Genomic DNA, 14,360 nt, shown 5'->3' with positions numbered 1-14,360 from the left:
AGGATTGGCTCTGAAGAAATTGGAGGAGAAAGCCATCTAAGTCTACCTTTTGAGACTTAAAATTACTTGAATTATTTTTATCACTGGCATGAATTACTTCTATAATTTTAAAGAAGAAAATTGATTTATATTTCAAAAATGACAAAGAAACCACCCATATTGTCTCAATCTGTGTAGAACTCATCCTCACTTTCCAAAGCCAGAGCAAGGATTAGTATCCAATATGTACATAAGCTAATGTTTTTCTGTGGATTTGCCTGCACAGATATCCCTCAAGGTACTTTCCCTTCCTTTATAGCTGTCATTGGGAAAGGCAATTCTTTTTTTGTCAGTATGGAAATAACCAAGGGCTAGAGGCTCAGTTTGAAGAGTGATAGATCGTGTGGAAAGGTCAGAAGAGGCCAGCGCTATGGGCAGCAGTGGCTATTAAGAAATGATGCTGTGTCATTGCTTCTCACATTAAAGCCCACAGATCATTGTTGACTTGAGCGTCTTCCTAATGGTATTTCCTGAGCCAGTCTGTGCATCACTCATAACATCACCCTAAGGCTTATGTGTCCTTGTTTCCCCCCAGCTGGCTATATAGGATTCTACCTTCGGTTTCTCACAAGCCTTTTGAATCCATTGACCAAGGCCATGTCACTCACAACTGGGATGAAGTTGATCTTGATCCTAACCAGGTAACCTGGTCCTGTGAATTGGAGAATAGCATGTATCCAAAGCCTTAAATATAAACATTTAAGTCTAACCTGGGTCTTTGAGAAATTAGACAGATTTTTAAAATAAATGCTAAAGTGTATCTGTTCTTTTGCTCAAACTTGGGTAGGAATTTTGGAATTGATTGACTGTGCCTGTGCACGTGTGTGTGTGTGTGTGTGTGTGTGTGTGTGTGTGTGTGTATAAGCTTTCGTTTTTCTAGCCTAATGGCTTTAGGAGTGCTCCAGTGAGTTGAATGAATGGAAATTATATAGGCTGGTGAAAATACATCTACACACCTGTAGGTTGGTTGGTTTGCTTTAATCTAGACTCACCATAGCATATTGAAAACACATTCAACACTTATGCCTCTGAAAAGAGGCCTCTGATATAGAGAAGAGAGGCTTGTTGTCTGACCTGGATTCTGTAAGTCTAGTGTCACCTAGGAACTTCCATTCCTTGCCTAAGAGTTTCCTTCTTTTGGTCTAGTGACAAATGGGCTTTCCCTCTGCATATCAGTATTATTTATGTACTCTACTTTCAGTAACAAGACAAACCCATTGCTATAATGGACTGAGCTCCTTTTTTTTTTCTTTACCTTTTGAGCACCCCAGTATATTCCCTTTGCCCCTGAGTTTAGGTACATGTCACTGATAACTAGAGCATAATGCAGGAAGGAAAACAGACCTCAGTTTGCATCCCTGGCCCTCCACTTGTCACTGTGTCTTTGAGCTACAGTGTTTCACCTGTAAACTGGGATAATCATGACATCTGCCATGCAGTGCTGTTTGGTGAAGTTTACTTGACAGAACAGGTGGTGAACATGCTTCGCCCAGTGCCTGGAACACAGTAGGCAAGAACCATGACTCTGATACAGCCATTTTGATATATTCACTTAAAGGCAGTGATAGTACATGTAAATCTCAGAATTTATATTCAGGTAATTTTTTTTTCATTTTATATTTTTTTAAATTCTGAGGTCTCCATCTGCCAAACTGCCAGAAAACAACTTCGTCTCAGTCTTCCCTGAGAATCTCTGGTTTTAAACAATGCCAAAGTAGGACTGGGGGTTGGGCCATGCTAGTTGGTCCTCTTTCACTTGGTAGTGTTGAGATGCCCATTGTTCTGCTGCTATCGTGTCAGGCCTGGACATGGAATCATCTGCAAGATACTTCTAGTCCTGTTGTCCCAGACATGCCACACAACCATTTCTTCCTTCTGGGAGTTGCTAGGACATGGGCTCAAGGGTCCCCTTTGTATTCAAAGTTCACACAAATTGATCAGTCTCTCTCCCTCCCCTTCCCTCCACTCTCCTCCCCTTCCACAACTCCTTCCCACAGCCCAAGGAAATCTTCTGTTTCCTCTTGGTTTACCGAGATGTTTGGTCTATATACCTGCTAATCCCCTTCCCTCAAATGCTTAGACTTTTTGTGGAACAAGACAGAATAATTTAGAGTCACTTTTGTTTTCCTGCCCTGCTCCATCTTTTCCCTGATTATGGAAATCTCAGAGAACCAGGTATCTGCTTGAGTGCTACTCACCCCGCTCCAACAGGGACAGGAAGAGAAGCCTTAAGAGTGGAAAAATATGTGAGTTAGCAACATACAGTATCACCCACCTCACAGTCATTTTGAAGCCAAGACATCCTGTTTAAATAACTGACCCTTAAACTTGTGTGAGGTTTAGTGCATGAAGCAGACATCCTCCCTGGTCTACCACTGGCCTATATATTGCCTTTGAGCCTATGGGAAAAGGCAGCCCAATCCCCAACCCTGCAGGCACAGTCCCTTGCTGAGACACTGCCCCTTTCCCCTTCAGCAGATCAGCGCCCTGTGCTGGACACAGTTTGCACAGCCAACCTGTGGACCCCATCTTTACCTGTCTGAGTTTCACCTGGGATCCTAATCCAATCCCATACATCCTTCTCTCCCACACTCTGGGGTTAGGAACCCATCTGGCAGACACACTCATTTAACCATTTACCTCCCCACTCATCTCACAAAGGGCCATAAATCATTCTATCCAAAGTCACTGTTCATTCTTTGAGAATCTGCTTGACTCCTCAATGGGTTACATCTCAAATTCTCCAATTTGTCTCTTAGAGTTACAATGGTCATACTTGTTTGTTTTGGATTAATAAATAGACCTGACTGCTTAATAATAGGACTCCATCTTTCATTAGAAAAAATAAAGGATGGTTGCCTATACCTCTATAGGATTCTTGGTCAGGCTAAAAATTAAGCATTTATTATATACTAGCTTTGGAAGGTTGAGAAGGTATTTGAACCACAGTAAGTTTTCTAATTCTTTTCTTCAGGAGGCAAAGAGAATCCCCAATTAAGTTTCTGACAGTTCTCTCAAGTAGAGCCAAATCTCATATTATACAAAGGAACAGCGTGGCTGTAAAGTCAGCAAGTAAGACAAAAGTTAAGTACAAACAAAATTATCTCTGAAAACTCCCTTAAATCACCCATAAAATATAGGATACATGGCTTTGTGTGTGCTACTTTGTATGGTAATTCTTATGCACACTAAATTTGAGAACCATTGAACGAAATTTGAGAACAATTGAGCATTGACTAAAAGAGAGATTATAGGCAAAATCTGTAGGCAGATGTTTGGGAATTCAAATCGTGGAGCCCTTAAGGTAACTATCGACCAGTGGTGTATTAGGTGGAGAGGGGAGTTCCAATGCCTCTGCCTGCTCATATCACCCACACAGTTATCTAAGTCTCTTTATACATCGTCATAGATTTGTGCATGGTTGTGTGGGCAACAGTGGAGCCACATCTATAACATTTTGTTTGGCGGGGGGAGGTGAGGTTTTAAACCTAACCTTTAAGGAAAATGTGAGTGTGATGTGTAATATGTAATATGCTCAGTAATATCCTTTTATTATATAATATTATTATTGCTATGACTACTATCAATACATTTTTTTAAACATGAATACAACACTTCACAATGATTATTTGGGGGTACAAGTGGCTTATCCATGGAAGCTAACCTCATTCTGATAGAATTTTTCTGGTTTTGTCTTATTGTAAAAGTAATATATACTTACAAAAACTTAAATGATATAGAAATTAACAAAGTAGAAAATGGAAATCTCGCCCCATATGTGCGAGTCAAGTACATCAGTTGTACATGTTAGTTCATTATTTCATAAGTAGTTAACATACATTTTGAGAGAGAAGTTTGAGGAAACTGCATTTAAAAGCCTGAGTTAATGTAGAGGCATCAAAATAGCTACATCAGAAGTTTCTGCTTGCTTTCTAGCAGAACCTCGATACACATTTGGTTCCTTCTCCCCTTCCCTATTTCCTTGCTTTGCATTTTTCCTTGAACTTGTTACCTTCCTCCTGTTTTGAATCTTTTAGATGCTTTCTACATAGTGGCCACCAAATGTATTTCTTCTCCAGTATTTCCCTGATCATTTTCAATGTTGTGCTCACACATGTTGGGACAGATGTGCCCCAGAACTTGATCGTGTCTCTTTGGACACCAGCTCCATCAAGGTAGAGGTTTATCCTCCTCCCGCTCTGTAATCTACACCTGCCATCCTGCTTCCCTTGTCCTGATACACACCCTGGCTGTTCTTGCAAAATCTATCCTTTTGTCTTTTCATTTACACCTTCTTGACAATTTAATATCTCTTTCCAATTTTATGAGCAATCTGCATTCATCACTTCCCCCCATCTCCTTGTAACCTCTTCCAAATATGTACTCCATACTCAAAGAAAAAGCCTGAGAAAATTATATTTAGATATACATCTGACAGTTCTTCTCAGCTGAAACCTGTATAGTAGGTATGTTTTCACCTATCACAGACCAAATCCAATGCTTCATCAGCTTCACCAACTCACACATTACTCATCTCTGGGAATTTGAGAACATGAGAATTACTTAATATCTCCTCCAAGGGAGCATTATGGGATATGCTACCATCACCATCATCTTTGATACCCTCCCAGGAAGATTGGAAACTATGCCCCCAAATCTTCATTTTCTTTTAGGGTATATTTAATTAATCATCTAAGAATTAATGCAAACTGCTTTTGAGTGTATTTAGATTCAGCTGTGGACATAAAGAGTTCAATCCATTAATATCTCACATAAGAAATCTACCTAATTTTGTTCATCATGCACCTTCCTCTAACTTCTGGAATCCCAGAATTTAACAAACAAATCTGCACCTAATTTAACTGTGAGTTTACAGATTTCAATTAACATTTCTGAATCAGCATTCCTCTTTTAAATGTCAGAGTCCTTTAAAGTTTATCTTTGTTATCACTACAGCCCTAATGTCTTAATTGTTGGAAAGTCAGACTCTTGACCCAGTTAAGCCTCAGCTGAGGACATTACCTTTTAGTTCTCAATCAATATCATTTGGACCAAGTGAGAAACACCTCAAAGATAATTAAAGATTAGATCATAAAATTCCCTCTGCCTCCAGGACATATAAATTATCAAAAATGTTTCAAAACAATACATCCTTAGTGGGTGTTTGATGCCTTATTTGTCAAACTCTTTAGATCTCACTATCCTAAAAACCCTCTCCCTCCAAAAATGTCTTGGATTTCCCACCTCTTTAAGCTTTTGCCCAAGTCTCTCCTATTCATAGCAACTTCTTGAGAAAGTAATCTAAGCCCACTTTATCACCCCTATTCACTCCTAACCCTTTGCAATTCAACCTGCCCAGATCACTCTACTGAAAGTATGTATACCTTCTTTAAACAACAATAATGCACCCCTTACCATTAATACATGATTTTATTCAAAACTTACATAAAAGTATCAATGCCTGGGCTTCCCTGGTGGTGCAGTGGTTGAGAGTCTGCCTGCCGATGCAGGGGACACGGGTTCGTGCCCCGGTGCAGGAAGATCCCACATGCCGCAGAGCGGCTGGGCCCGTGAGCCATGGCCACTGAGCCTGCACGTCCGGAGCCTGTGCTCCGCAACGGGAGAGACCACAACAGTGAGAGGCCCACGTACTGCAAAAAAAAAAAAAAAGTGTCAATGCCTAATAATCCCACCAATGCAGAGTTAACCACTTCTAGTGTTTTGGTTTCTTTCTTTCCAGTCCTCTTCTTTGCACGTATATGTAAATAAATAAGGTCTGGGGTCTCATGTAGCCAGAGACCAAAAGTAATTGAAAATAATCCCAATCTTCATTTGCTTCTCCTGAAAACATTAAGGAGCATCCAGGCTATGACCCACAGCAGCGCTTTTCAAAATCCCCTTCCCCCAATTTTTCCTAGACTCCAACCCTCTCACACCTAGTCTTCCCCAAGCTCCTCAGGCCTGGACCGCTTGTTCATGGCTTGCCTCTGCCTGCCCCTACCTTCTGCCTCTAGAAAATGACAGAGTGTAGCTCCTCATCCCATTTTCCCAGGACACACACACACACACACACACACACACACACACAACATTGATCTACATGGTGAGACTGGAGTTCAAAGGACTGAGAGAGTGGGAATGAGCAAAGCAGAATTTTCCATAGGGAGCAGGGAAGGGAAGGGGAAGAGGCTGTACATACTCTTATATTAATGCTGTTTATGCTGTCTTTCTCTATCTGATTTACTTCACTAAGTAGAGATTATCATACTACTTATACGTGGAATCTAAAATATGATAAAAATGAATTTATTTACAAAACAGAAACAAACTCACAGACAGAAAACAAATGTATGGTTACCAAAGGGGAAAGGGGGAGGAGGGATAAATTGGGAGTTTGGGATTAGCAGATACAAACTACTATATATAAAATACATAATCAATAAGGTCTTACTGTATAGCACAGGGAACTATACTTAATATCCTGTAATAAACCATAATGGAAAAGAATATGAAAAAATATATATATACATATATGTGTAGAACTGAATCACTTTGCTGTACACCAGAAACTAACACAACATTGTAAATCAACTATACTTTAATTTTTAAAGAAGTAGTTACACATATATTTACTGTAAGTACAGTCATTCTCTAATACAGTTTTACATTCTGCTTTTTTAAATTTATTTAAACATCATATTTTGTGCCTTTTTCCATGTGTTTTTTTTTTTTTTTTTTGCGGTACGCAGGCCTCTCACTGTTGTAGCCTCTCCATTTGCGGAGCACAGGCTCCGGATGCGCAGGCTCAGCGGCCATGGCTCACGGGCTTAGCCGCTCCGCGGCATGTGGGATTTTCCTGGACCAGGGCACGAACCCGTGTCCCCTGCATCGGCAGGCGGACTCTCAACCACTGCGCCACCAGGGAAGCCCTACTTTATTTTATTTTTTAACATCTTTATTGGAGTATAATTGCTTTACAATGGTGTGTTAGTTTCTGCTGTGTAACAAAGTGAATCAGCTATACATATACATACATCCCATATCTCCTCCTTCTTGCATCTCCCTCCCATCCTCCCTATCCCACCCCTCTAGGTGTTCACAAAGCACCGAGCTGATCTCCCTGTGCTATGCAGCTGCTTCCCACTAGCTATCTATTTTACATTTGGTAGTGCATATATGTCCATGCCACTCTCTCACTTCGTCCCAGCTTACCCTTCCCCCTCCCCCTGTCCTCAAGTCCATTCTCTATGTCTGTGTCTTTATTCCTGTCCTGCCCCTAGGTTCATCAGAACCTTTTTTTTTTTTTTTTAGATTACCCTCTTTTCTTCCTGGATTTCTGTCGTTTCCTGTGTTCTGTGACATTGTGTAAACCTGCAAAACAGGCCATCTCCAAGGTCCTGAACTAGACTCTCTTGCCCCTGCCCTGTCTCCATCATCCTCCTGGGAGAGAGGGAAGTACTTACTCTCTCCTGCTCCTCACTTCCTCTTCCTCTTGTCTTTCTCACCTTCTTTTTTTCTTCTCTTTCTTTTCACCCCCATCAGCCCTTCCCCTCTGTATTAGTTTGCTAGGGCTGCCTTTACAAAGTACCACAGACTGGGTGGCATAAACAATAAAGATTTATTTTCTCACAGTTGTGGAGGCAAGATGTCTGAGATCAAGGTGTCAGCAGCTGGGTTTCTTCTGAGGCCTCTCGACTGGCTTGTAGTTGGCTATCTTCCCCTGTGTCTTCACATCATCTTCCCTCTCTACGTCTCTGTGTTCAAATTTCCTCATCTTATAAGGACACATCATGTTGATCAGAGCCCACCCAAATGACCTCACTTTAACTTAATCACTTCTGTAAAGACCCTATCTCCAAATACAGTTATATTCTGAGGTACTAGAGGTTTGGACTCCAACATACAAATTTTGGGGAGAAGACAGTTCAGCCCAATTCTCCCTTTGCCTCCTCCTCTTTCCTTCCAATTATCAGTTAGTGAGTCCCACTTTCATTGGACTCTGTTTTAGAGATGATGAAGGGTTAATTGCTGCTTATAAGAAATACCAAGGTTTGGTGAACAAAGAGGAGAAATTCCTTGAGCAGCAGGGGGTTTTTCTAGCCCACTTCACTGCCCACCTACCCCCACATGTATACATCTCTGCAGGTAGAATTATAGATATCTAACTTCACCCAACATTATTTCAGCCCAAAGCTTGGTATAACCTGGTAGGCCATGTTGCAGGAAGTCAGTCCCACCACTCAGGTTTGGCAGCTATTCTGGGGCTGCCTTCATTGTAGAACCTCATTTATACTCTAGCATCCACTTCTTCTCCCTCTCGCCATCTTCCACATCTCCCATGTTTTACTTTTTAAAATCTAATGAACATCATTCGTTCCTATGACATTAACTATTACCTCTCTGCAATATGTTTTACAAATCTCCCCACCAACTTCAAACCCCACAGGGGACATTGCCATGTGTATGTCCCAACTCAACAGGATCCATACTGAAGACATCATAGTCCCATCCAAACTTTCCTCTCTCTCTGGCTTCTCTAGGTCTGTTAATGACACAACCATTCTTTCACACTCAACCTGCTATTACCCCTCCCCTCCACTGCTCAGCCAATCCTTAGAGTCATCTTTGAGAACTTCTTTCCCTCTTTACATTGAATTAGGTGCCATGTCTATAGAATGGTGATTCCCATCTACATAAAAGTTACCGGGGTGACTTGTTGAAAATGTAGATTCCCCAGACTCCCCACCCAGAGATTCTAATTCAGTAGGTCTGGGATGATGCACAGGAGTCTCTCTAGATGATTTCCATTCAGATTGGCTCTGGACCACACTTTAAGAAACACTGCTGGAGCATTTGCTCCCTAGATGTCTCTGGTATCTGTATTCTCCTTCCTTTTCTTCACACCCCTGGTTTGGACCTCTTTTCCTCTTACCAGGACTGTTAAAATGGCTTCCTAACTGATCTATGTGTCTTCCCACCCTATCCCACACATTGCTGCCAGACTCAACTTACTAAATTATCATTCAAAAATATTTAAATCCTGCCATTACCTCTCCCTCCCACTGCCCAGCCAGTCAAGTGCAGGCTCCCATGACAGGTGATTTTTATTGTATCTTTCAAGCCCTTCTCTCTCTTCCATGTCCTCTACCCATCAGCCACACTGGAACCTTCGCCATTCCAGGACAATACTCTAAATTTTCTTGCCTGGGTGCTTTATGCTCTTTCATCTACTTAGAATTTTTTCTTCTTCCCTCACATGTATCCACCCACCCAAATGCCACCCATAATTTGAGACTCATCTTAAATACCACCTTCTTCACTGAACTCTTTCAATATTTCTCAGAGTATTTGAGAGTAGGATCTATGTCTCCATCATTTTCATATAACCTGCAATGTCCAGCACATGCCTTCTTCCAAACGGTAGAATCACAAGTATTTGCTGAAGTAACTCCCTGATAGCTCAGATCCCATCATCCTATAAATAGACTAGATTACATTTCTCTAAATTCATTCACTGGCGCTTGCCAACACCGCAGTGCACATTGCCCTGTTCAGCCCTTTTGGACAGTTTGCTGGCTCTTTTTAAGTACATCTCCATCAACTTGCATTTCACTGCTTGGAAAGATGTTGAAGCTGTATGCAAACCAGATTGTTTTATTGTGTGTGTCTCTTATTGCTCGTGTGTAAGAATGTTAAATATGCCCTGTACCAGGAATTATTCCTGAGGGAACATTCATTCCTGCTTATATTTCTCTTCCAAAGTCACTTCCATTTATCCATTTCCTTGTTTTTCAATCATGAATTGCCCATACTTGCAGGGTCTTCTTGTTCCCTGAGGGCAGAGACTGTCATGTTCACCTCTGGTACCTAGCACAAAACCTGGCACAAGGAGTGGTACAATAAATCATTTGAATGAGTTAATATATAGGGATTGGACAAGAATGCTGACTTTGAAGGACCTTAGCAGGATTTGGGTCCAGGAGTCAGACTGGGCCAAGGCAACTCAGCACCTGAGGAGCAGTAGATAAGGGCCCAGATTAGAAGACCAAGTACAAGACCATTAAAAGGAGGCAAAGCCTGGGAGCCATGGAGATCATGAATGGTTTGGAAAGCAGATCAAGACAGGCTGAGATTAAAGGGCTCAGGGTTTAGGTTGCTAAGGGAGGCTGAGAAATTGTTGGTATCAGTTCTTAGTAAAGAAAACTTAACTGCTCTAAACCATTAGTCTTGTCACTCTAAAATAGAGATAATAATTATGGGAGCCTTAGAGGGTTGTTGTGAGAATTAAATGTCATCCAACAAATATTTATTGAGTGACTACTATGTTTCATGCTCTGGGTGCTGAATAATGGATATAAAGCCCTTAGCTTTACCCTCAAGGGCAAGGTCAAATAGGAATCCAGGTTTCTATCCATGAAAAAATGTCATCTAAATACTATGCTGGCTCATCTTTTTTGTCTTCTCATGAAAGACTTTTAAAAGTCTAAACAAAGTACAGTGATTTGAATCTTCCTTACCTGTGCTCTTACCTATTACCTCTAAGACCGCCAAAGAGTCGCTCAAAGCCTGATTTCTCTCCACATAAATTATGTTGCCTTTTTCCTCAAATTCTAGATTTGCTGAAGAATTTAATGAGCCACTGTTTTATTTTATCCCCCTGTCCCATCTTCCCTAGTCTGGGCTGAAACTCACTGTAGTGCATTACCCTGGACCTCTCCTAGCCATAGCTGCTGCTAACAACTGTTTGCATATTATGATCACAAAAGCATCTACAAGTTACTTCCAAAATCTGGGATAGATGTTATCAACTTCTAATGATATGTCTACCTCTAGCCCACCAATGTTGTTGAGAGTATCCAACTCATCCAATCTAGTTGAGTCCAAGGCAGCTTTGGAGGGAATCTCATGTAGTGTTGAAGGTGATACTCAGATCATCCAGTACACCTCGCAATCTTCTGACTTTGGAATTACTGAGTCCAATTCTTTGGTTTCATTTACATCCCTGAGCATGAATTTCAAATCCTGATCATTAAATATTGCCACTGATTCTCCTACTCCTTTGGTAAACTTAAAGAATTTTTAATTCTAACTTTAGTCTCTGTTGGAGATGCTTTCCAAATTATTTTTGACCATCTCACTTCTAGTAAGTAAGAGTTTATCTTCCAGTAGAATTTGTGGACCAAAGCTGCAAAATATGTGAAGCAATGATAGAACTGAAAGGAGAAACAGAGTTAATCCACAATTAAAGTTGGAAACATCAACACCTCTCTCTTAACAGTTGATAGAACAACTGGAGAGAAAATCAGAAAGGATATGGAAGAACTTAGGGGTTTTCACATGTATAAAGAACTGACTTATATTTTAGAAACAACCTCAGGACTTCTAGAAACATTTTTCAATTTACTAGCTATTGCCTGAATGTCATTTTGACTTCCAAAAGTCTCACAAATTTGCTTTAGTCTTGTTGAGATATTAGCAATGTTCTCAGTGTCTTATATTTATTTGTTCATTCATTCAATCATTCAATACAAATATATTAATATCCACTATAGTCAAGACATTGTATTGGGTACTTCAACTGATTTCATTGTTTTTGAAATGTTAATAATTGAATTCTGTGTGGGAGTTTCTTTAGCAATAATATATAATATAAACAAAATTAACTGTTAAAAAGTTATAGAATGAAATCAGTTAATAAGCATCCAGTGACTTGCCAGAAGTCACAGAGTAAATAGGAACAGAGGCAGCAGCAGAACCCAGGCCTCCTGGCTCAGCCCAGTGCACAGTCCCCTTGGGCTGGCCTTGGATCAGAGGGTTACTGCTCCATAGCATGCAGTTAGTCTGAACATCTGGCTTTAGCAGGAGATGTTTCCACTCTTCACTCCATAGCCTCTTCCTGTTTATCCTCTCCTCAAATTCCCCTCCCTACTTTCAACATGATATTGCACCAAAACTCTTGACCCAAATCTTTTACCTGAAGACTCAAAGCTGGCTTCTTCTTGTGGGTACTGGGTTTATCAGAACTACCTTGGGGTCTTTATTATTGTTCATGATATGCTGAGTATAGGTCCTGCACAATCCTCTCCCATCAGACTCAGCAGATAAATTACTCCTTTCCCTATACCATATCCATCATCTGAAGGGCATCACCTTTTGCATTAGAGAAGGTTCTTCAAGACCACCGCCTCATCCAGGATGTGGGCCCTATTGAAGGCATGTTACCTACATCATCATGTAGGTGCCCTTCCACCTTCCACTCTAGGCTCTCTCTCCTCTTCTCATGACTGATGTGCTACAGAAGACTTTGAAAAACTGACCAGCAAAAACCTAACCAAACCAACCCATTGGCCTCTCTGGTTCAGTCTTTCCTACTCAAAATGTACCAACCTCTTCTCTAGGGGCCAGGACTTTATTTCTACCCACAACAGGTATTTTTCATTTCAGGAAGATCTACAAAGGTGCTGTCTTGCTGTCAAACCCAAGTTCATGTACCTGACACACAGTGAGGCTAAACAAAATGAGATGTCAGAGTTTGGAGCAGAGAAAGATTTATTACAAGGGCCAAAAAGGAGAAAAGGTGGCTCATGCTCAAAAGGGCCAAACTCCATGATGATTTCCGGGGAAAAGTTTTTAAAGGCAAATTTGGGGTGAGGACTGCAGGGTGTGTGACTTTCTTCTGATTGGTTGGTGGTGAGGTAACACAGTGATGTCTCTGGAATCTCAGCCTTCTGGTTCCAACCAGTCTGGGGTCTAAGTGCTTGTTGTCAGCATATAGTCACCATCTTCCACTGGGTAGGGGTCTTAATTTCTGCAGAACAACTCAAAGATATGCATCAGATACAGATATGTATATCCCTTAAGGAGGAACCAGGAGTCCTGTGACTCTCTCTTCCTATTAAATGATTGAGCCTGCTCTTTGGAACTCAGAGAAGGCCTAGCAAATTAAAGCCTTTTTTTTTTTTCTACAAGCAAGAAACAGGGGACGCCTGGGAGGGCCCTGCAGGGTCCTGCTCAGTTTCAGGCTCGGTGCAACAAACCAGGTAGTGCTTTCCTATTACTAGGATTCTCTCTTGCTTACTTGCTCCCTTTTGTTTATTTCTCTTTTTTTCTTTCTTCTCTCTCTTTTCTTGCTCTTCTTTTTCCCTTAGGTTTGGAAAGCCTTAGACTTGTATTATTTAAACATCCTTGCTATTTGGTAACTGGCCCTAGATACAACAATTTAGTTGATTGACTGATTGGTTGGTTGACTAAGTGGACTTTTCTGAACATGAACATGAACAGCAATACAAAAATCACAGGCTCTCTGGGTGTGCTGATTCTTAAACCATAGCTGCACATTAAAGTTTTTTTATAAGACAGAGCTTTTATAAAATACTGATGCCTGGGCCCTACCTTCTCAATCAAAATTAAGATTCTGATTTAATTTGTTTTGGGCTCTCAAAGACTCTCTGGGTGATTCTCATGGCTTGCCAGGTTTTAGAATCCCTGGATAGATCTAAAAGGTCGCCCAGGTAACTATTGATCGGATACTTAAATCCCTTCCATTGGGAAATCTAGAATGATGACTCCTCTTAGAACCAAGATTCTAAGTAGTATTATCTTCCAGACAATCTTCCTGGGTGTACAAACTCTGTGCTGCTACTAAACAGGGAAGCAACAGGTAATGGTTCATGGTAAACCAAAACCCCCTTCAAAAGGCCAGCAGTGCTTAGCTGTGGCCCTGGCTGATGTCAGGGAAATATCCTCCTAGGTCAATGGTGCTCAACCAGGGAATATATGTGCCCCAGGTGACATCTGACAATGTCTGGAGATGTTTTTGGCTGTTACAACTTGGGGGAGTGCTATCAGCATCCAGTGAGTAGAGGTCAGGGAGGCTGCTAAACATCCTGCAGTGCAAAGGACAGCCCCTGCAACAAAGAATTGTCTGACACAAAACGTCAATAGTGCCAGAGTTGAGAAACCCTTTCCTAAATCCTTGGTCTCAGGTTCCCCCCACTCCCCTAGGAAATATCATCCCCAGTGGAATTAGTCCTAAACCTTTTCCTTCTTTCTGAAGCATGATTTCAACAATGTTTTTCAAGTCAACGTCTTACATTCTTTTAAAGTAGTCCCAGAATGTGATAATCCTGCTTTGCTTTTAAGAAATAAAGGCTGCTGCCTGACAGTGTACATCAGAGAAGCAGGATCATCCCAGCGCTGCCTTTTCCATGTGCTGCTTCCTTTCCCACCCAGCTGCCTCTCTGGACTACAGAATGAGCTGAGCCCCATGACCCACCGGAGCGCCTGCCTTGACCAGGCACTAGAGCCAGTGGAGCCAGCCC

The 14,360-nt window shown here is 41.3% G+C and overlaps 1 protein-coding gene across 1 annotated transcript in view; it reads left to right on the top strand.

Annotated features, from left to right (window-relative positions):
* HGD (homogentisate 1,2-dioxygenase) overlaps nt 1–14,360 on the top strand; it is a 46,488-nt gene that overhangs the window by 10,372 nt on the left and 21,756 nt on the right. Inside the window, exon 4 of the mRNA XM_081235118.1 lies at nt 575–680. Coding sequence (XP_081091244.1) covers nt 575–680 — 106 coding nt within the window. The remainder of the gene's footprint in view (nt 1–574; nt 681–14,360) is intronic.

Source organism: Mesoplodon bidens, assembly GCF_964165515.1.
Source record: "Mesoplodon bidens genome assembly, chromosome: 5".
Classification (NCBI taxonomy): Eukaryota; Metazoa; Chordata; class Mammalia; order Artiodactyla; family Ziphiidae; genus Mesoplodon; species Mesoplodon bidens.
The sequence above is the reverse complement of the archived record's forward strand: the minus strand, read 5'-3'. Positions and strand labels throughout refer to the sequence as shown.